The 23,832-nt window shown below is 44.5% G+C and overlaps 1 protein-coding gene across 4 annotated transcripts; it reads left to right on the top strand.

The window, feature by feature from the left end:
• Nucleotides 1-75: 75 nt before the first annotated feature.
• Nucleotides 76-16,476, top strand: LOC135386268 (SH3 domain-binding protein 5-like). 4 transcript variants are annotated; one of them, XM_064616081.1, is made up of 12 exons: nucleotides 76-253; nucleotides 432-494; nucleotides 579-707; nucleotides 1,893-2,048; nucleotides 4,307-4,437; nucleotides 6,745-6,810; nucleotides 7,817-7,859; nucleotides 9,267-9,452; nucleotides 9,516-9,617; nucleotides 11,135-11,373; nucleotides 13,012-13,180; nucleotides 13,237-16,476. In XM_064616081.1, exons 1-12 carry the CDS (start codon nucleotides 170-172, stop codon nucleotides 13,243-13,245), a joined length of 1,377 nt encoding a protein of 458 aa, XP_064472151.1. In that variant the 5' UTR covers nucleotides 76-169; the 3' UTR covers nucleotides 13,246-16,476. The 4 variants fall into 4 exon arrangements, with proteins under 4 accessions (XP_064472151.1, XP_064472149.1, XP_064472148.1 ...); XM_064616079.1 differs by having other exon boundaries at nucleotides 13,015-16,476; XM_064616078.1 differs by having other exon boundaries at nucleotides 13,012-16,476.
• The last annotated feature ends 7,356 nt before the right edge of the window (nucleotides 16,477-23,832 follow it).

The raw sequence follows: 23,832 nt of genomic DNA, 5'->3' as shown, positions 1-23,832 counted from the left end.
TGCGAAGTAGTTGCAGATATTTTGGTGATTCCGAAACTGTCAAATTTGCAGGTAATTCAGTTCGCCATTTTTAAAGGTAACGATATGTATGCTTGACGTTGCGTTCTACCGCTTATGATCAGTTTTATATGGGGAGATGAGACCCGTTTGAGACATATAATAGTGACAAATGACATCGACAGAACAGGAGGAGCGATTGACGTCTCCGGGGCAGGATTATAAGGAAGTGGAATTCATAGATCCGCGGGTACAGGTAAGCGGTCGAGCGCGGTGCATGGAATAATGAACCATACCGAGCGATATTGCTGATATCGAGCACACGAACTGCATTTGGGTTGTTTCGTTATGTATTGGTTCATTGAAAGCGGACGTGTTACCCTGCGTTTGCATGCGTGAACTGACAACTGACACGTTCGTCCCGTCTTCAACAGTTTGAACTGGAACGTTTGAACACTGCAACAGACTTAATAAATAAGTTGGAAATTGAGCTTGACGTGAGTACACAAATTTTATTATGTTCACGCGTTCTTGTAGTTGTTAGAATCTATTACCATTTATATTTCCACATTTTATTACAGGAAGCCCGATCCAACTTTCGCCTGCTTCTTACAGAGTCATCCCAGAAGATTAATCAGCTAGCCAAAAAATTGGGCAGTCATGTTGACAAGGCCCGACCGTATTACGACGCACGCATGCGAGTTAAAGAGGTACTCTGAACCTTGTTGCTTTGCTTAAACGAGCGAAATATGAAGTATAGTCGATATAATTACTCCTCTAGCTCGAACACTAGGCAATGGGTGTTGCCTATTTGTCGACCTTTGAATGTTTTGTGGGTTTGAATACAGAGAATTATAAACTATAGAGAGTTCCCTCTCAAGTGAAAATAGCCAGCTGGAACCATGTAGTATGAACTTTGACTGGTTTGAATGGTACATCTTTGAACAAATTTACGGAACACCATAGGTTATTACATTTCTCCACTGGAGCGACACCCTGGCAGCAAACAGATCGATGTGATAGACAGTCACCCATTCCTTATTCAATCTCTTCATTTTGTTCTACAGCAGAATGCTTTCAGTGGTGCCTTATACACATAGGGCCCTGCGTTTCCGGGTTTTATGTTTTTCGAAAATTGGGGGTAAAAATCGTGTGTTATTTCATTTATTCATTTATTTCATTTATTTATTTTTAACTTACAGTGGTGCCTTATACATAGGGCCCTGCGTTTCCGGGTTTTATGTTTTTTTGAAGATTGGGGTAAAAATCGTGTGTTATTTCATTTATTCATTTCATTCATCATTTATTTCATTTATTTATTTTTAACTTACAGTGGTGCCTTATACATATATGGCCCTGCATTTCCGGGCTTTATGTTTTTCGAAAATTGGGGGTAAAAATCGGGTGTTATTTCAGGGCCGTAAAACACGGTAGAGTCTGGCAACATTGGGTCGAAAAGCAGATTTTGGGGGGGGGGGAAATTAAAAAACAAAGGGAGTGCTTCTCGTGTTTTACACAAACACGAGACGCGGAACATAGCGTCCTCTATAGTGCCGGTATTGGTGGGTGGATGTGCACTTTGCCAAGTTAGTTTTCGGGTTGTACCCTAAGTAATAGAGTAAGCGTTTGGGCTGGTTGGTTCATATTGAATTAAAAACAATTAAAAACCCCCAGTGCTGGGTAGGACAAGGACAGAGGATAAAATCAGTGCCGGTCCTTGTCCTTTTATCCTCTGTCCTTGTCCTACCCAGCACTGGGGGTTTTTAATTGTTTTTAATTCAACCCTAAGTAACGCTGGTGCATTTCGGGGGTGGGTAAAAACAGGTTTTACCCTAAAACACAGGGCCCTACTTATACAGCCTGTATTCACGTGGAACACATCTTCTTGCATGCAGCTGCAGGGAAGCGTGGAGAAGTCAGCCCAGCACTATGAAAGGGCCAGCCTTGCCCACTGCGCAGCCAGAGACATGGTGGCCATGGCTGAGGATGGGCTGCGGCGGCGTTCCTGTGACCCCGTCTTCCAGGACATGCTGAATAGGGCCACTCTTAGGGTCAGCCACAACAATTTCTTGTAAATTCGTTGAATTTCCGTAATTTCGTGCGCATAATGCACAAATTGTGTATTGAAAAAAAGGTTTTTGATGCCACGCTTTGGCTTATCTGATGAAGTGCTCTCCGTAGAACTTTTGTAACACACAATTGTAACGAGACGAGCTTGTTAGAATTGTTCCTCATGTGTGTCTAAGGGCAGTTGGTTTTCTTTCTGTTAGGCACATGCAAATATTTGAATTTTCTTAATACCGAAGCCATAATAATCCCATATTAATTCGATTTCCGAATATGAAATTTTATATCTGAGTTTTTGAATTGAATTCATGTTCTTTTCCAAACTGAATATATTTGAACAGGTTTAAAGCTGCAGAAGTAAGGCCGAAAACAGGACAAGAGAGGGCGTAAAACAGAACAAGCATTACTTAATATTCAGATTTGTATTAATATATTGTGTATACATGCTGTACACATGTTTAGATCTGTATACATGTGCTGCATGGTTATGTACAACTACTTTTTGCTTCATATTTGCTTTGACTATATGTATCTATTTGCTTTGTATCCGCTTCATTTCTAAAATACTTATTTGCACGTGTCTACTTTCTGTTGTCCCCTTCCTGGCTCAGTAATGTGGTACCTAGTGATGATTCGAGCCTCCTGTGAAATGTGTTCCCATTTCTTCATTTCAATAACTTTTTTTAGCCTTCTTTTTTTTTCAGAGCAGGTTAATAATGGGTCTTCTGTACAGCTGATAATAATAACAACAACAGTTTATTTACCAACGATTTGGTGGGAGGTTCAGACAAAAGCAGCTATTGAAAAGTAGCTTGATTAGGTTTTGACTTCCCAAAACAATAGTCACCACGCATGCTATAATTTTGTTCATGGGATGAAATATAATGGCCCCAGTTTCCTTGTATTGACTTTTAAACAATTGTTAATGGACTAAATGTTAAAATGGATTGGATCTGAAACTGACTTGCCTTGTAGAAATGGGCAAGTATATTCTGAGTGTAAATTTGATGTATTTTGATAAAGAAAATGTTGTCACCAGTGTAAAAGATAAAGTGTAGCAGCCCCAGGATGCTCTGATGTGGTGAACCAGTTGTAATGCAGAGTGTATTAGAACATAATCAGGGTTTCAATGAACTGCCTTCAATGCTGTAGGTAGGTGCATGATTTAGGAGGTTGAACGCCTTAAAGTAATCTATGAAAAATCCCAGTATAATAAGTCTTGACGACTATCCTTGCGTTTGCTGACCAAGAGCGAGGGAGGCTCCGCCCTCCTCGACGTGGGCCAATAGGAGGATGCGGAGGGCGGGCACTTCCCAAGCCTCTGCTCTCGCCTAAGAGATGGCGCTGTGTTACCGTTGTTTAGTGTGTGGGAAGGCTTCTGCCATCGCACATCAATCTAACCACCGGATTTGCCGTCCGTTAACCGGTGTATGCCCGACTCCCGCTTGGCCTCGTTCCCACGTTGACGGATGGCGAACCCGTTGGTTAGGTTGGCCTGCCATGGCAGAAGCCTTCCCACACACTCAACAACGGTAACACAGCGCCATCTCTTAGGTGAGAGCAGAGGCTTGGGAAGTGCCTGCCCTCCGCGTCCTCCTATTGGCCGGCATCCAGGAGGCGGAGACTCCTTCGCTCTTGGTCAGCAAACGCAAGGATAAGATATTAAGCATATTAAGAAATTATATAATCTTGATGACACACGAATGCCCACTGAAAATGAGTTGGCACAATTAGGCTCGGTTTCATCAACGCCGATTAACATTTGGACCGAGATCAACTGGCCCCCAACTTGAATTTAACGCTTAACTCTGCTTCACTAAAGGGAGCTATTCATTGAAACATTCATCACGTCAACAACTAACATTTCTAAAAAAAAAGAATCGAGCGTTAACTTCAAAGTTTTAGCAACCCTTGATCTCCATTCAAAGTTAACCAGCGTTGGTGAAACTGGCAGTTAAAGGTTCATTCACTCGTATAGTTTGTGTGAACACGTCCCTGGTGTCCAACACGACTTAGTTCTTGCTTCCTACCCACAGTTAACCTTACGGTGTGGCTTATATATGTTGAAAACACTGCCACAAGTTTGAAAACAACTGCCCTAGACACATTCCCAGTGTGGCTTATACACGTGAAATTACAGTTAATCGTGTAGGTTAGTGGTAGGCTTTAACGGAAAGTATTTGTCTGCTTTAGTGGAACAATGCTGCGTTGCACTTAGATGGCACTGATCTTCCTGTTCCAGGTGAATGAGGCAGAACGTGAACGCGTCCTGAGTCGAACGGAGCACCAGCGTCTGTCTCGAGAGTGTTCCGAGGAGGAACAGCGTGTGGCCGACATGCAGGCAGCCCTGCGCAAGTCCATTGCCAAAGCAAGGTGAAGCTCGTGCATATATACCTTCACTTATACTCTCAGTACTGAAATTCGGTAAGACTTAATCCACTGACAATTGCAAATGGTTCAACCCCGAAACTGCAGCAATACGAATGGGCAGAATCCCTTTCACAGACGCCGTCCGATTTTTCGGACTCGGCGGGGATCGCGCAAGAGTCCGAATAATCGAGCAGTCCGAAAAAACGAATTTCGCTTCAAAATAAACTTTGCTAAGCCCTAGTAGGGTGGAAAAATTTGTCGATGCTTTCCTAACGCGCTGCCAGCTCTGCCTGATAACATCAGCTTCTATTTCCCGAAGCGACATTTCGTCACTGTAAGCACACTGACAAAGGCACCGCCGTCATCAAGTCCGCAAGTCGGCTTCACCTAACGCATGCGTGCTTTAGGTGAAGCTCGCTTTACAGCGCTGTCGCGCGGCTCGCGGGCGGCACGTGCTGGGCCGTTGGCCAAAAATGAAGACGCAAAAGCGCTACGACAGACCTCTTCTACTCAGAGGGATGGAAAATCAACAATCATCACTGCCTATTTTTTTGCCTCAATATTTTAGTTGGTTGATTTCTTTTGATACGAATTTCGGATGATACCAATGTTTTCCGTCACCCCATCAGAGAAATTCGCGGGTTGGGCAAACAGAGTCCGAAATATCGAGCGACGGAGCTGCACGGCGTCCGAAAGTTTTGACGTTCTTATACGTCACCTCTATGGGACCCGCGGCCGTTCCGCGAACGAGTCCGAATAATCGAGCATGTCCGAAAAATCGGGGTCCGAAAAATCGATCGGCGACTGTATACGGGGTGTTTCACACAAAGTGATAAAAAATTCTAACGGGTGACGTACTCGCCGGAGGATTGTGGGACTTTTGCCAATTTCCTTTCTTGAAGCTTTTGAGGCCACCATTGGGGAAGGCGTTGGACAATTTTTAATTGTGGGAAATTTATTTTTTGTCAATTGAACTTTTAGAAATGCCAAGCGAACCTCAGTTGTTTTTTTACAGAAATATGAAGTCCTCCACGAATGACCACAGACCCAACAAAAACTATGGGCAGTATCGCGACAGAAATAGTCAAAAAAAATTAGTAAAAATTCCGCTTTAGCCCCTCCTGCTTGATTGATCGACAACCACCACATGGTTGACGAAGCGTTCTTGGGAGGCCCCCTGTTTTTCTCTTCTTTAAGTACATGTACACTTTGTCAAGTAAAAACCTGTTTCCCTGCCTCGATTGAGACATAAGGAGGTTGATAACCAAAACGTCACACTACCAGCACTGGACAGCTGTTTATTGGGCCATTGTCAGCAGTGTGCAGGTACGCAACGTTTGACTGGGTGACGTCGGAATGTCACATAAAACGTGAAGCCCTCCCATCAGGGTGAGAGCCTCCCCTCTGAACGCCCTGTGCAAAGCCAGTGAAGTCTGTAGGAAAAAAAGAAGAAAAAAAAAAGAATGTTGAGAGTTCAAACTTGGTGGTGATGCACAAGTTACTGAGGCATGTGCGTAGTTCCCCGAGAGGAACATGACGATACCGAGTGCCACGTTCCGAGATTTCAGCGCACGTTAATGAAACGCTCAAGTGTTACCATATTTACCCGCAAGACCGACACGCTTTATTGTAATTAATGAACCCAATACCCAAACGTTAGTCTACGTACTTTACTCACCTCGCATATTCAATGCGTCTAGCAGCTTGTTCAGTTTTTTCCTCATGTAAATAACACACTCCACCTATATGGTGCTACACTTTTGGGTAAAAAAATGCATTAATTATGCACAATTATTATGCATAATTATGTCACACATTGTTGATTATATGCACAATAATTATGCATAATTATGCATTATTAATCACACATTGTTGATTATATGCACAATAATTATGCATTATTCATCACACATTGTTGATTATGCACAATAATTATGCATTACTAATCACATTGCTGATTATATGCACAATAATTATGCATCATTAATCACATTGTTGATTATGCACAATAATTATGCATCATTAATCACATTGTTGATTATGCACAATTCATAATTATGTACATGTAACACGATGTAAAACTTAATTAATAGTGCAATTAATAGTATCAGCAACAGTAATAATAACAATAACATTTGACTGATGAAATGTGGATGCAGGTTTTGTCAGACCACTTTCCTTATGCATTCCTTTCCCCTTTGCATGAATGTCTTGGGTGATACTACAAGTAGTGTTCAAAGTGACCCGCATATGTTGCACGCTCCCTGAGTGCAAGTGTGTCCCTCTCTTTGTTTCTCTCGCCCCATATAGTTTATCGGCGCGCAGAAGCATGCTTCAGATTAATGCTATAGCCAATCAGCACGAACTTCAGTTGCTGTGAGTACTTTTCTCCTGTCTGCTTCTTTCCTTTTTTTATGAAACGTTTTACTCATTACACTGCCCAAACCTCCTGAGGTGCAAGCTGCATTGCATGTTTTCCAGTCTGTTAGCATTTATGTGAATGGGATCCAAAGTGCATACCTATGAAAAATGCAAATGTGATGACGGTGATGGAGCAAAAATTCCTCTCATTCAGATCACAGTATATATATATCAGAACCGATTCTAACAATAAGCTGAGGAAATGAGAGCATGATGTCCTCTTGATGTTCAAAAAAAGAGTAAAAAATAAAATATGAGTCAGTCAGTAAAGTTTGAAAGTGCAACTTTGTTGTGTTTTCGTCTCCATCCCCTCGTCACTTACTTCATGGCATGTCTTTGCATCGGTTTAGTTGATCCCTTTTCTGTTCCTTGGTTCCAATTTTTAGAAGTATATTAAATTTAGCACTTTTTCTAAGACATACATACTTTGAATTATTTTGATTTTTTTTTTATGGCGCAAGAATGATATGTACGACATACTACGTGTACATAATGTACGACAAGACTTCATGGTCTGCTATATGGAGAATATGTTCTGGTTAATTTGATATGATTAATTTCATTATATTAATTATGATTCGAGTCTGACCTTGAATAAACCAGTCTTCTCTGAAGCTCCCTTTTTCGTACGTGCATGAAAGAGAGATAAATGGGGATGTATGCACTCATTTAAATGCACATTTTGGTTTTTGCATGCACACTTGGTTGTGTGTTCACAAAACACATAATTATGCCAAAAGATGGTCAGGAAGTGACAGTTACTCAACTGTGTTTGAGTCATGGCTCTGATAGTGACATGGGAGATTTATTAATGACAGGTTAATCAATTGCTTTTTTTTTTGCAATTTTTGGGTCACATTGGCTTTGAACTGTTGACAGAGGAAGCATATGTGTACCTTGCAATTGTGCAGTAACTGAATGCTCATAAAAAAAAAAGGATTAAAATATGTGATTGTTTCAGGCCATACTTTGAACTGAAATCACGATTGAATGAAGCGCTAGAGGTGGGTGAAAAGACATTGTCCATATTTTTCTTTCCATTTTTTTTTTAATTTAATATAATTGGCACAAAGGTGCATTTTCATGAGAAAGCAGTTTAGTCTCAGCCCATACTATTGCAGGTTTGCTAGACTATATATACCGTAACATCGGTTAGCCATCATAAGTGTGGATTGCACATGTAACTGAACATATGTCATGGGTTATGTTCTGCTGTATGAAGTAATGGAAAGATTACCTATAGTTAATGGCCCAGGTGCATCATTATTTGAAACGTAACATTACTAAAAAAAAGATCAGACTGTGCCAGTGATGCTCGTGTATACTGCATCTGTACTACACGTTTTTTTTTTCTAGATATACAGTGAAACCCGCGTATAACGATATTGACGGTAACCGCGAATTCCATCGTTATACGGGGTACATCGTTAAACGAGGGTTGACCTAAATAGCGCGTCCCCGAAAAGTCGCGCGCCACCCCGCGTGTAGCAAAAGAAAAAGAAACAGACGCTAAAAAAACCGCGAAGCTGTGTGACATCGCACTGGCTTGGGAAAACAGCGACCAGAAGTCGTGGAGGGAACGGACAACTTCTGGCAACACTACATGTCACCATTCCGCAAGCCGGCTTCACCTAAAGCCTGCGTGCTTTAGGAGAAGCTCACTTTAGAACACTGTCGCGCGACTCGCGGGTGGAAAGCATGTGCTGGGCCTTTTGAATCGTTTCGCGAATTTGAGCAGCACTGGCCAAATACGGAGACACAAAACCGTTACCACCGACCTCTTTCACTGACAGTATTGAAAAACGGACAGTCGCTGTCTATTTTCTTGCCTCAATTTTTATTTTGGTTTAATTCTTTTGATACGAATTTCGGATGATACGAATTTTTTCCGCTACCCCGTGAGATGCGTATCATCGAGATTGTACTGTATCTTATCGCGGCGATTTTCGCCGCGAGCTTACGCGCACGGGACAGTGTCCAACATCGTTATACGAGTACTCGAACCGCGGTCTCCATCGCTGTACGCGGGTCGTTTCCCCATAGAAACAATGTATATTTTGACGATAAAATCATAAACCATCGTTGTACGAGGGATATCGTTATACGCGATATCGCTATCCGAGGGTTTTACTGTATAGCAATGCAAAGGTTAGTAACTACAGCACCAACGAATTGAACAATAAGCCTGCATGCAGACCTATGGAAGAGGACGTGGCATGTCATTAAGGTTTCTGTGGACACATTCATTGTTTAAAGTAACTGCTCCGTGATGTAACTGCTCCGTAACGTGATGGTCCTTCTGGATTAATTACTTTGTTTCTGCTTAAGTTTTTAATGGTTGCAATAATAGCTGTCACCCGCGAAGTCGCATTGTTATTGGAAAAGATTTACGCGATGATGTCGTTTTGCAGGAACAGAAAAAGCGGGTATTTCAAATTGAAGAGGACGTGATGAGAGTGAAGTTCTCTTACGCTGAAGCTCTACACAACCTCGAGGAAATCAGCGACGAAATGCATAATAGCAGGCAAGTGGTGCAAACCCCGCAGGGAGATGTCCCCACACGTCTAGTCAAGTCATCCAGCTTATCCAGTTCAGAGGTAACGTTTTTCTCTATAACTGCGTGTCAGACGTACTTAACACTGCTTATATTTTGCTCGTAGATGCTTAAGATCTACGAAGACATCTGTCAAGATGACACCTACATGAAGCTTCCAGCCGAACTGGCTTCTTCCTCGTGGAAACTCAGACGAGCGTTTTCGGAGGTGAGGACTCTGACAAAGATGAGGCCGGAGTGCATAGGGAGTCAAAGCAAAACGTTACCTCGAGTGATCTGCGGTGAACCCGAGACACAGTTTTTCTGCATTCGTCGAACCTGAACCCCGAGTAGACCTATACACAAAAACGCGATTCAGGAATGGGCGGCGCCATTAGTGCTGCCTCCCGGTGGTAGTCACAGAAACTGTGCATGTGTGGGCTGCCGTTTGCAGAGTTCCTTCATTATCCAGTGCGTGTTTTCGTTCATTTTCGTGCCTGTCCACGTTCATTTCGTGCCGGTTCATTTTCTCCCGCCTGGGAACAGCTGTACAACAGATATTGCATCGGCCAGCACTCCTCACATGCACGACTGTGCATATCGCACGCAAAAGCAAAGCAATCTTCTTTTTCCTTGATCTTTTGAAGGTTGATAACGCTACTCAGATGTTTACTGGATGACTAGTTACATGAAATGCTACGTTATCGTCAGTCATATACTCATTAAAGACGACGACCGTGAGTACTTAGCCCAATGTGAAGAGCAATTTTGGCAGTCCACCCCTGTTGTGTCGTCGCTGGGAACGAGGCTAGCGAGCGCACGGAGACTAGTGGTGTGAGAGTAACGCGACAAGGTCTATACAGGGTGTTTCACCTAATGTGATAAAAAATTCTAACTGGTGACATACTCGCTGGAGGATTGTGGGACTTTCGGCAATTATCTTCTGGAAACTAAGCTTTGGACAATTTTTAATTGCGGGAAATTAATTTTTTTCAATTGGACATTGAAAATTGCCAAGCGAACCTCACTTTCTTTTTTACAGAAATATGAAGTCCTCCACGGATAACCGCAGACCCAACAAAAACTATGCACAGTATCGCAACAAAAATAGTCGAAAAAATGAGTAAAATATCCGCCTTAGCCTCGCCTGCTCGATTGTCGCAAAGAAGAGCGCACGGGAGGCGCGGGGAGAGGAGGAAGTGTTCCCGCCTCATTCCACTCGTTTTTTGAGGAACTGTTGCTGTCGTCTGCTACTGTAATCGTCCGTCCGCTTCTGTGCGTTCAAAATTCAAATTTCCATCGTCCAATCACGATGCAGATTTTGCGGGCCGACGAGCTGTGCCCCCTAGTGGATAGTGTGGACGGGCTCTTCATTGGGTTTGCCAATTATGACATGGCCGCTATAATCTAGTAGGTCATGATCCACCCATCAACGCTCTGCGCTCAAAGCTCTTTTGACCTTTCTGGACATTGTGGGACTTCAATCCTTATTATGAATTCTTTATATTTCTTTAAGAAACTTATTTTTAATACTTTTTAAATAATATAATTATATAATATAATATGTAATTATATAATTTTAATATTTTATAATTTAATTTTTCAATATTTCATTCCCACATCACCACCAGCAATGTATCGCCTCTGCCGATGAAACATCCCATTCGTCATCTTAAATAAAATTGTTGTTGTTGTTGTCAGCGTGAAGGACTTGTCCTTTAAATAGGATGACTCTTCTTCCCTTAGGACAACCATTCATCATCATGTGCTCAGAGCCATGCGGAGCCATTTCGCAGCCGTGTGTCTTCCCTGGTTGGTCGAGTTTTCCGGCAGCAGAGCACGCTGGTGGGGTCGCACGGAGAAGGGAACCCCCGTGGGCGTGTGCCCGCTCTCAAGGTCCTGGTGGCGAACGTCGTAGACGGCATGTTTCCAGAGAAGCCAGTCAGTGAGTCCACAACAGTGAGTCCAGGCAACTGCTTATCAAGGTACTTGGCGCTTTGTACAAAGCATTGTTGATGATGCATTAAAGTAGCACAGAAGTAATTTTTAAAAACCAGTTTTCTTCCTACAAAATCGTTAAGTGGGCCAGTAAGATGCACCGCGCGAAGTAATTCGCACCACTGAGTCATAATTATCGCTGAAATTGAATTTAAAGTACGCCGCAAAAAGCGACCGTGCGGAACGGTGGTGAAGAGCAGTACCAGCCTGTGATCTGCCTGGAACCTCGCGCGGACGCTATAAGGAGAACGCTCGCTGATTGGTCTAGAGAAATGTCGTCTGCTACTCGGCTGTTCGGGGTTCTGAAAAAGCCTTGCTCCTGGCTCGGTCGTGCTCGGACCCTCCTTCGATCCCCAATTCTCCGGGAGAACTGGCAAAACTGGTTTTCGGCGGCAAAGGGACAAGGCGACCCCCACTGACCGGCGAACCAGAACGAGTTGTCCTTATAACGTCATCGGTGACGTGACATCATACCTTCTCCTCCTCGTTACACCTGGAGTGGCTAGTTAAGGGTGAACGCGCGGAGCCATGTTTATTTGAGTTTTTTTTCTGGGAAACAAATTGAACACATCAAAACCTTTCACGCTATTCGGTATAATGACACACACACATTCATCAGACGTCTTAATCTGAAAGTTTTTTTGGATGGCCCTTTGTACTTCTTTAAAGGTCTGAACAAGTAATTTTATTGACAGTGCATATCACAAAAGTGGCTGGTAAAGCTATGATTGAAATAATCAATATAAATTGACAGGAATATATGTAACTATATACAGTAACCATGAAAATAGTCCAAATTCCGGGGGCTGACATCTTTAATGAACATATACACCGGCAAACAACAATGTAACGAAAAAGTTTGACGTTTCAAAACTCATTCGAGTTTCATCATCAGAATAAAGAACCACATGCTGCAGGTCCCTTGCAGGTCCCAAAAAGGGACCTGCAGCTTGTGGTACGTTATCCTGATGATGAAACCCAAATGAGCCAAACGTGAAAAAAGCTAACTTCTAAAGCAGGGTGCCTTCGGCATTAAAATGGGTACTACCCCTTCTGGGTACTACCCCGCGGCTGATCACGGTGAAGCGCAAAAGGACGCTGTTTCACTCCCATGTCCACCAATGAATTACGTCCTTAAACCAGTGAATTACACCAATGAATTACATCCTTTTGCGCTTCACCGCGACCAGCCGGGACAAAAATACGTAAACCGAAACCAATTAATTACTGCAACAAATGACCCACTTCGGTTGCAGATTTTTCTCTAAAAGGTGTCCACTGAAGGTCCCAAAAGGGGTAGTACCCATTTTAATGCCGACGGCGCCCTGCTTTAGAAGTTAGCTTTTTTCACGAAACTCATTTGAATTTGTATTTAAATAATGAGCGCCTCCCGCTCATTCACGCAGTGCGCATCTTGTAGGCGGTATTGGACAGATACATGTAAAAAAGAAAGTTATTCGATTGGTGCACCGGTTCGTGAATTATTTAGCCCGGGGATTTAACTGAGACACCCGGTATAAGGTTCTTTCCACATTTTCGGTACAAAATTTTGTGAACGTTAGTACTATTGGCAGATATAAGGAAGTGCAGCCACTAAACACGATTTCTGTTTTTTTCTTTTTCAGCAGAAAAAAAGACCTGGATATCCCGATACCTCTGGCGGTGCCAGAAGATCTCTCACCCATGCTGACCCCAGACATAGATAGGCTGGTACAATCCGCGAGGGAGCTCTACCTGGACCAAGCGTCCAGTGTCCTACGCACTGTTGAAGAATGCTCGGATTCCGAGAGCTTGGTGAGCACGACGGGCACTCTGGACGACCATCAAATTGATTGCTTGCTACTGGACAGGGTGCTTGAACTGGACTACCAAGACGTGCTGAATTCTTGTAGAGACCCGAGCTCGTAACTGACGCCGTTATTTCTTGCACGGGGTGAATATTGCAGTACTTATACTTGACAACCACGTAGGAGAAGTAGGTATATAATGCATTCAAGTCACTTCAAACTTGACAGTGTAACAGCAAGTTTTTCTCTGTCTGAGGTGAGTTGAATGACATAATAAAAATATGTAATGATTGCATACAATATTCACTCTGTATTGCAATGTAGAATATGCGGGGCCTCCCAACTAACGTGCACAAGGATAAAAAAAGAAGACACCGCCCTCAACGTGAACGAAACCAAATAAATATTGTTAGTGGTCGTGTATTTACTTTATTATTTATTTATATAGTTATTTTATGTGTAATTAATTAATTAGATAAGACTAGTTAGCTAGCTTTTAAAATATTGATTTAAGGGCTGAGATGTCAATTTGAAAGCTTTAGAGTGCCTTGAAGGGACTATGAAACGATTTTTTTCTTCGTTTCGTTCGAAAGAAGACATTTTTCTGAGTCTAGAACCGAAATTTTACTTTCGTCGCGCGAGCGGATTTCGCGGGAGCGAATTTAAACGGAGCGGCGAAGGGAGGACAGCTGGCGCCGCGCCGTGACGAGCTGCCGAGCGGAGACACAACGGGTAACTTGACGCGACCACGGCCGGCTCAGCAACACGTCATCGTGACGTGTTGCCGAGCCGAGGAATCCCGCCAGGAGCATGCGCCGTAGGATCCCGCGTATGCGTTCATCGGGAGTGGAAATCTCCATGACAGCAGCTTTCGCGCGATCGGCAGATTTCGGCAGTGGCGGCAGCCACAGCGCGAGCTCGCGGCATTACTTGCCATTGTGCAACACCGGTGACGTAACGGGGAACCGAAGAGCGGTCCGTACAGTTACACCATCGGCAGGGAAATATGCGCGGGAGAGGAGGAACGCGGAAGAGACATTTCCAGCGCGCGCTCCTCGCAGAGTGGAGCGATTTCGTACGGAAAAAATTTGAGTTTCCATCGAAAAAAAGTATGGGGGTTCGGGAAATTTCATAGTCCCTTTGAGAAACACCTGACTGACATGTTAACAAGAAGGTTTTCTACTCCACTGGCTTTCTTTTTAGAACAGAAAAAAAACAAAAAAATGCCACAGAAAGCATACCTTGCTGGAAACAGGTCGGTTACGTGTTTGTCAAGGCGCGCTACAACTTTCCAGTTCATAATGCTGCCCTTAAACCAATATTTGAAAAGATAACTACAATTACACTTCTCTGTTTGTAATTAATTGATTTCACAAACTAAAAAATCCTGTTGACTATGCTATGAGACAGCTGACAACCATCAATTAGTTTTATTTATGTAGAGTGTTTTTTTTTTTTGTTTTTTTTTAAAAACAAATCTTGGTTCATCCTAGTTGGTATGCTCCCATATTTGTGTATCATAGCATGCTGCTAAGTTATGATCTCCGATGTTCCAAAGCTTTTATTGAGGACGTATCTATATTACGTTTGTGTCTCGTTTGAGTGCAGTGTCATCCAGTATACAAAAAGATCTCTGGAAGAAACAACTGCAAAGGTCAGAAACTCCGTTTGCAGTATTACGCCTCATCCGTTGTACCAGTGTCGGTTGCATACAGTATTGTTACAATGTGTATATTATAAGAGCATATGGGCAGCTCTTTCAACATCAGTAGGCCACATTATTGTGACTTAAATGTGTGGCATAGTCCTGTGCCCTGCTAACGAGGCCTGTAAGACATGACCGTAGAGAGACCATACAGTACAGAGCCACGACACAGTTTCGACTGGTGACAATACACTGGGTGATACCGGTGGTACAGTGCTCTGGTAATGCTTATTTGCGCAGTATACCATATTTAGTTCCGTATGAGGTACACAGCTCTTTTCGCAGCTCACAACCTGCTTGGCATCCTACCGAGACCACTTTCCATCCAAAGTCTAATGGTTGTGCAACTACAAAAGCACTGTCCATTCGTGTTGGACGTACAGCTCCCTTCAACCTTAATAATAACAACGGAAAAATATGGTCTTGTTCCCAAGCACGATTTCAGCAACCCTTGGCGACGTGAAGAAACCTTTGTTGAACAAAATTATTGCGTTAGTTTAACACCATAATTTTGTTCATTTGACGCTCCACCCGTTCCCCCAGTGTGGCCGTTATCGCGCTCGGAAACGATACCAATTTTTTTTTCCACTGTTATAATTAAGGTTGACGGAAGCTGTACAAGGAGCTACGTGTATATTGAAATAGGCGTGCTGCTCTAATTTTTCACAAATGTGATTAGGTAGAGTGAATATTTACTAAACATGGTAATCTTTTAAAGCACGTTCTATCTCTACAGCTGGCATGCGGTGGCAAACGCATGGATAATTGACCATAGCGAAGTACAAAGAATGTTCATTGACTTAAGGAGGTGATATATATGCTTGATGCGCAGAGAACCCTATTTGCTAACGAGGATGAGCGTCATGCACAGGTGTTACATCCATGATGGCTATTGAGGTACATTAAAACCAACAGAGACAGACGATAAATTTGCGATCCCCTTTTACCTCATGCCTCACCGCTTTTGACTCTTTGTTGGTGAACTCTTATATGGTACCCTTGGTGCTTATACTAACAGGATCATAGTGACACAATACCCCGTCCATGATAAACAGCACGTACTAAAAGAGATAATAGTTTGGTCATCGAATGCTTCTCCCGCAAAAACACCTGAAGTGGCCTATTTTAATCCTCCCAAACCTGCTCTGCAAACGGAAGATAAAAACGTCCACTTCTTACTGTACAATGTGGATTGTAGTGCAGCTGTACGAGACCTCTACGTGTGCTTTCACGGTATCATAATAATTTTGCAGTTACACAATTTACAGTATGTCAACTCCAAAGTGGGACCTATCACATTCTTGCCAAATTCATGACAACTTACTGTCCTTTTTTCTATCCAGTATGACTTGCATTTCTGTTAAACCTTTCTCACGTTGAAACATGCTGAAATTCCACTGTGATTCTCACACTGACAAGCTAGGATGTTGCTTGAAATGAATGGAGCGCCGGAAATGAGTGTCAGTGTAGTTCCTTGGTTTTATGTGTGCTCTGGGGGCGATAGAGGAGATTGCTAAGTTTATTTACGCTGTCTGTTGTAAGTGTGACGACGGAACAACTGCAGCTTCTTCTAGTCAAAATAAAAATGCTCCCACTTATAGGAATTGTGTCCTTTTTTTTCTCTCTCTCTCTTCTTTTCTGTGTTGCAGCTACTGCGCAAGCACCAGGACCCACTAGGGGGCAGAGTTTGGCCATTCTTTGTAGGGAGCCTCCATGGGTTGCTGCGGCTTCTCCGCTTTTCAGGGAGGAGACACCCTTTAACCGTGCCAACGCCGCCTTTCCTCCTCGCCCTTACGCTGAGCGCGCATTTTGACTCCCAACTTGCTACGCGCTGCCCATTGCCGGCTGTGTATTTTGCGCGTTCGAGCGGCCATCCGGCACATATACACGCAAGTGATTGCATTTCTTCGGTGTCTTAGCGTAATTGTACGTTTTGGGAACAAATATCGCAACTCATCCCTCCGGAATTTTAAATTCAGCGTGCAACAAGCGTGTCAGAACTTCCTCTATGACAGCTGAAATCGGTCGTTCCACGAGTCATTTTCTCGGGTAATACCAGAGTTCCAGAGATTTTTTTCTGCGTGTACCACGTTCGGGTCACAGTTCTTTTGCATCGGAATTTACGCATGAAAGAGCTCCTTTTTTCTTTTCTCTATTTCTATCAACCACTGCTACTGCTCAGTTCATCTCCATATGGTTGGCATGGGGTCGTTGATCTGATTAAATTGCGTTAAATCTCCGCAAAGCCACAACAAGCTCATTGAGCTTCGTGAACACGTACGTGGTGCAATGAATCTTCGGTATATTTCGGGCAGCGTGAGAAATGTGCTACACGTTTCTTCGTACAAATGTGAAGAGGCATTCGTCTTTCATTCATAATAAAGTGGACAATAATCTTCGGACTTGTAACCAACACAAAGAAGAACTATGTCATGTAATCGTGGGCAAGTTTGTACAACTGCGATTAAGGGTGCAGTCGCGACAGGAGCATGTCGGTAAAAACAACGTCGTTTTCAAGCACAACGGCAGCTGGCGTTGTACTTGAATGGGATGTTATAATAAAATCTGCTTGCAATTAACATATTTCTGTTGTCTATACACATTCCCATGTTTACTATTGTAATTCGCTGGTCGAGACGCGACCGCGTGTCCAGGTGCAGTGACGAGTAGACAAACGTTACAAAGCATTAACAACATATTTTACAACCCATGACCAGCTCTACTAGCATATATGACAGTTTTGCTACGCTAGTATCCTTCATTCCGCTTTTACCCCCTTTCTGTCGCGAAAAATCGAGAAAAACGCAACCCCGCCGCTGACGCCCAATGCGATGTGGGAGTCAAGATGCCGGCGCTCGTAGCAGACGACAGAGTTGTCGCCTCCCTGAAAAGGGAACGCACATGCGGAGGCTCCCTAATTCTTTGATCTGTTGCCGCCTCATAGGTGGAGCCTATTTTGACGTCAGAGTCATCGTTGCGCCGCCCAAAAAGCCTGAATCCGAGCGGAATCCGCTTATCAGCCGTCTAGTCCGCGCTACTGTAGTCCGCGCCATATTGATGCTGTCCTCCAGCTGGTCCACAGCTTCGTGGTCGCGCTGAATGTAATCCACAGGAATAATCGCCTTATGACCCACTCGCGCCAGTGATAAGGGGGGCTTCGTTGCCGAACCGAAAGAGTTCAAGGACGAAAGGCTTTCGAAGCAAGAAGTTCGACGTGTCTTCTCTCCGTGGATTGTAAACAACGATCAGCGTCAATATGGCGTCGGCGACCGGCTGACGACGAGGGAGGTCGTTTAGCCGTGACGTCGCATGACGCGCTTTAAGTTAGGCTCCTCCTAATGGCCAAACGAGAGAGGATATTCTGTGACCTTTTGCCGCACAGAGATGGGGACCTGCCGTGACGTCAGAGGCGTCATCGCTCCGCCCACTTGGCCGGAATGAAAGGCGAGCCGCGGCGGCGCGGGGCGATTTCAAGGCAGTATACATCCGCTCCAAAATGGCAGTGGGAGATTCAAAGGCGGTAACCCTGATCCAAAATGGTTCCACAGTGCCGTGTATGCCAAAGAGAGTCTGGCCATTAGGAGGAGCCTAAAAAAAGAGGCTCAACCTGTCAATCAAACTTAGGCGCATTCCATTGGTTACCGTTTTCCGTGGAAGCTGCCATGACACCAAATTTTCTCCAAGATGGAGGATGGTGCTTGGAACGGCGAAGCGGAGATTTCGTGACAAAAACTTTTCACAGACTACTTTATAATCTCATACTGTGAGTATATATCCTCATGTACGCATCTGCAAAATCAGCTTCAACTTTCGTCGCTATTTCGCATGTTTCGTCACTAACGTTAGACCTAGTTAAGACCGTGATACCAAGAAAATAGCAAGAAGGACGTCCCTTATACGTAGGATTTTGCATTATATAATTGCATTTTATTTACACATACATCTTTGCTAATTTTTGACTCCCTTTGGCATACACGGCACTGTGGTTCCACTGGCGTCAGCGCCGCCCAGTGTGTGACGTCAAATGACGCACTTTAAAACACGCTCCACCCACCCAATGGCAAAGCTCTCCTAATAAACGGCTCTGCTGCGGGGGCAGGTAGCACATTGGACCCACTGCTTAATTCACCAAGCAAGTCTATCAGGAGCAACCATGCAATTCTTTTTTTTTTTTTTTTTTTCACTGAACGATGGCTTATCATCCCAGAGTTCAATTTACAAGAATGGAGGTGCAGCGCCCAATCTACTGCCGCGAGAGCCCAGCGTGAGCTCACTTTTCCCACTGACAAATCAATCCCCGAAGTTTGAATGTCGCACTTCAGGAAGTTTACCCAGAATCTGCCTTTTCTGAAAGAGCTGGCGCCACTCTGCGCTTGGCTACCACCAAGCGCCATCTACGGGAGTGGGAACGAAGAATGAGAGAGACCAAGAAGAGAGGACAATAGACCCACAAGTGTGTCTTCGAAAGACAGTTCCGTGTGAAATTTAGTCCTGAGGCGCCGCCCAGGTACCCGCCCGTCTCAAAAGGGCCTTAGGATATTGAACTAACTAACTAACTAACTGGCAAAGTATGATGAACAAATCAGGTAGGTTCAAGTGAGCTGGTGGGACGGCAAGAGCGACAACATTTCCTTGAGTCTGAGGAAGGACGAAAGGCAGAGGTTTGCGTCGATTTGAGTGTTTGACCAAGGCAACAGAGTCCTGTGTCGCCCGCTGCGTCCCGCGTTCCATCTGTCTTTTGTCGTTCCTCAGACTCAAGGAAATGTTGCCGCTCTTGCTGACAAAGTATGGTTGTCAACCATGGCACCGGGGTGCAACAATGCAACATTGTACATGGGGGTACTCATCTGTTACCACAGGCTGGAATGAGGTTATTACCGGTGTTCCGTGCCAACCATATGGTGCCAACAAACCATACAGATGCGCCGAAGTTCAGAATAATTCCGTGTTAGAGCCGCGAAGCAACTGTGGCTATATAAGCGAAGTTCAGAATAGAATACGCCACTGTCTTGCGCATGCTCCGTTAACATTTCATGAAATGGCGGATTTAACCATGCATTTACCGAGCCGCTTGTCCTTTCCCGCAACTGCAGCTGGTGCACAAGTTCGTATGCATAACACAGCACCTCACGATAGATATTCCAAAATGTTCACATTTTTTCACGGTTTGAGGAGTTCAAAGACAGAAAGAAACACTTCATTTAGTGGGCTACAGCATTCAACGCAAATTCTGAAGTCCAAACAAAACTTCAAAACCATGCATATAGTTCAAAACATGATGACGATGCTGATAGTAGTGGCCGTAGTGGCCAACGCAGCTGGGCATCGCCATCGCAGTTTTTCTTTGCAGTTAATTCTTATATTCCCACCGTGTCCCATTCGATTCGGAATCGAATTCTACGGATTCTACAAATGTACAAATAAGATTGGGAAGGGGAGATTCCTCTGCAAAACAGCACTATGCGTGCGCGAGTGCCGCGTTTTCGATGTTTATTTGTTTATTTTCGGGCGGATTCGGCGTATGTTTTTCGATATGTTTATATTGATTTTGGTGAAATCGGAGTTTTTCGATGTTTTTCCTTGCGTGTACATGGTTTACCCGACAGTTATCGGCGAATAGCAATTACAAGTGCTGCAAGAAATGACCGGAAGGCATTTGCTTTCCTTGTTCGTTACGAGGATTCTTCAGATTCATGTGACGCCGCGATTGCACGTGCGCCGATATCACGACCGATATGCGCGCCGCACCTCTTTCACAGCCCACATTAACTGTCACGCGACAATACTTGCATACGACATCTTCTTCCTTGCCTGGGAGTTCAAAATCTTGATTTCCGCAAAAACAGTCCGAGGCCCTCTTCCTTTTTCTTCCCATCTCGGGAGCCGCAGAAAGACAGGACCGCCGTACGCGGAAAGTGCAGGCGTATGTAGTGTCTCAACCTCTCCACTAAACAACTAAAAAGGTCGGTGACCGAGATTCTACTTGACGTCACGTCCCTAAAAGGTTCACAAGCGCAGTGGGGAACCTACAATGGCAGAAGGAGGATATTGCGACAAGCGCACCCGATCCCCTGGAACACTCAATGTGGTCGCAGCCTTGCAGGTCATCCAACCCTAGCAAATACAAAAAAAAAAAAAGAGTAATAAAGGAAAGCCTGCCTGAAATGTTCGTCTGTATTCGATGTTTTTCGATTAAAACCGAATGAGAGAAAATTTAATCGGCGTATGTTTTTCGATTAAAACCGAAAACATGGAACCCTACCTATAACAGAGGCCCGCAATCACAGGCTGCGCAGTGGAGCGCGAGATGTCTTCGTGCCCCTGATTTCAGGGAATTAGCATGTTCACGCTCCTCCCTGTCTGCCCTACGTACGACTTGCCACAAGTCAACAGAATGTCATAAACGACACCACTGCGGCATTCCACAAACGGCTGCCTGTGGCTGACCCGGCACGAGGTTTTGCTACCCGCTTCTCCCTGTTCACCTAAGGGCACAGCTCGCCGAGTTTGCATGGCGCAGAGGATACCAGACGGACCCCAATAACACGTCCTGCAGCTTTTCTGATTTTGTGAGACACTCCGTGCACATATGGAATAACCGCTGCCCTCGAACTCTCTTTCTCCTCTCGCTGCCCCAGAGTCCCCAGCCTCACCCTCCGCAGGAGAATCTCAACGATACCACTCAGCAACACCAGGGGCACTCATAGACCCGCAGGGTATCGAACATGGCACGCTGAGGAAGTCTATAGTCTACGATGAAAGATGAAAGTCACTGAAAAGGTTAGCTAGCTGTAGGACTCGAACCCACATCTTCTGGATTGCCGGTCCAGGGCTCTTGAGCTAAGCCAACACGCCTTCTCAGCGACTTCCAGGGTGCGTCATCTGAAGGAACAAACCAGCCAGTCGTTGTATGTATTTGTCCCTTCTGTGTTGTTCCAGCCTCAGAACATCAGTTCTTTCTCTATAGTCTACCTTGCGAAATATTGCGAAGTTATCGTCGAAGGCTAGCTGCGCCTTTTTCGCGGTACGTGCCCGATGGTATGACCACAAAGCCACCCTCCTTGTCGGACTGGACCAGCTTGAGACCCCTCCCGCAGGTACGGGTCTGTGAGGCATGCAGGAGCTCTGATCTGGCTGGCGTCCGCAGTCAAGAAAGCAAAAGGCGTCAGCCTCAATGCGTTCTTTACGGCAAAGACGCATAAAGAAGAAGCACCCTTCCGAATCATCATTTCTGAAAAGGGTTGTTTGGATTTAATCCACATGGATTTTATCCGGTGGACTTTTTTGGATTTGATGCACACAATTTTATCCGGAATTTTTGGAGACTTTGTCCAGATGTGATGTGAAAGACAATCTGACTTCAATGACACATGGAAAGCTCCCGGTTTATTTTATTGTAGCGTGCTGGCTGTTTACAAAAGCCCAGGTACGCGCTTTTCTAACTTGAACTTTTCTAACTTTGTAACTTATAAATTTTTCAGATTACACTTTTTTTCCCGCTCTCTTCTACTTCTGCCCTCTCAGGGAGAGGCTTTCTTCCGCTTCCTGGAGGCACTGTAACTGAAGTGCACCGGAAACACGGCAGTAGGGCCTGTTCCGACATATAGCGATTTGATATATAGCGCTACAAAATAGGGCGATATTTTCCTCCTCGCAGTGCTCGATAACGCTAAAAATTAGTGCTTGCCGGAGTTGAGCTTCTCCAGGCGTGTAGGATCTACACCACTCAACCACACGTGCATGGAACTCCACTTTTCGGAAAACAATAGAAAATTGATACAATGTTGCTGGGACAGGCAGTTCCGTAAACCGAAACTATGAGAGGTCACCCGAAATCAAGAACAGCAGAATACATTCGTTTTTACTCTGTATCACATTTCTAGGCTTGTATATATTCTCCAAAAATATCCGGGTGTTATCCAAAAAAGCCCAATGAAGAGGATCTTTTTAAAAATATCAGGGTTTTTTTTTTCAACTATGTTTCTGAACGAGGCTCCTCGCGCATCATGCCGTGCGACGTTTCTTGCAAAGATCATTGGCATCGCTCAACTTGGACGACACTTTCCTCGTTAGAGACGCAGCGGAATAAAGCGTCTGACTTCTTCCGAGCCAACTGCCTGATGCAGACGTGATTGCCTTTTCGGTTGACGTGAAAGACAAGTATTATTCTCTGCCGCACGGTGCGCTTCGTGAGGTGGTTAGTGACGGCATAGATGCGTACGGGGTCGGTTGTGAGATTTTAAAATGAGTGTGGTGTGGGTGTGGACTAGTTTTTCGCCGTCCTGAACCAGTATTTACACTCTTCCCTGGTCCAGTACCGCGGCCAATACTACGTGCAAAAGGCTGGAGTGTGTATGCTCCTGCCTAGCCCCCATATTGAGTGACCTTCTGCTGGCACGGAGTGATAAGGCACTGGAGAAGGCATTCTGCGCGCATTCAACCACTTGAGTTTTCAGATTTGTGGACGATTTTTCTTGTAATAGTCTTCGACGCATGGCGAGTGATCTGCAGGAGAGCGTGACCAGCACATATTCTATGTCTTCGAGGGATGCGTTCCAGACTTCACACTTACGAAGGAGCAGTGTGAGAATAAACTCAGATTCCTTGACCTGGAGCTTACTTTTGACCATCAGCATATGGGTGTTCGAAGTATGCATCGCGGTCTAAGTAAGGGCCTTTTGCCCTTCTCTTCGGCACATTCGAAGATGGTCAGCCGTGGAGTAGCAACTTCGGCCATATGACGAACGCGCTCGGAAGATCCTGTGCTCACCAAATTCGTGCAGGCCTTATGTCCCAATTGAACAGACTTGAAATGTCCAGTTATCTCCTGGTCTTGGTGAGTGGCATCGCTGACATTTTCCCGCGGAGGGTGAGGCGGGGGACTCCGCGGGGCAGCGAGAAGCGGAAGAGTGTTCAAGGACAGCGGTGATTACATATGTGCACGGAGCGAAAAA

This window comes from Ornithodoros turicata, chromosome 2 (genome assembly GCF_037126465.1).
Source record: "Ornithodoros turicata isolate Travis chromosome 2, ASM3712646v1, whole genome shotgun sequence".
In the NCBI taxonomy this organism is placed as follows: Eukaryota; Metazoa; Arthropoda; class Arachnida; order Ixodida; family Argasidae; genus Ornithodoros; species Ornithodoros turicata.
Note: the sequence above shows the minus strand (reverse complement) of the source record. Positions and strands in the feature narration are given on the sequence as shown.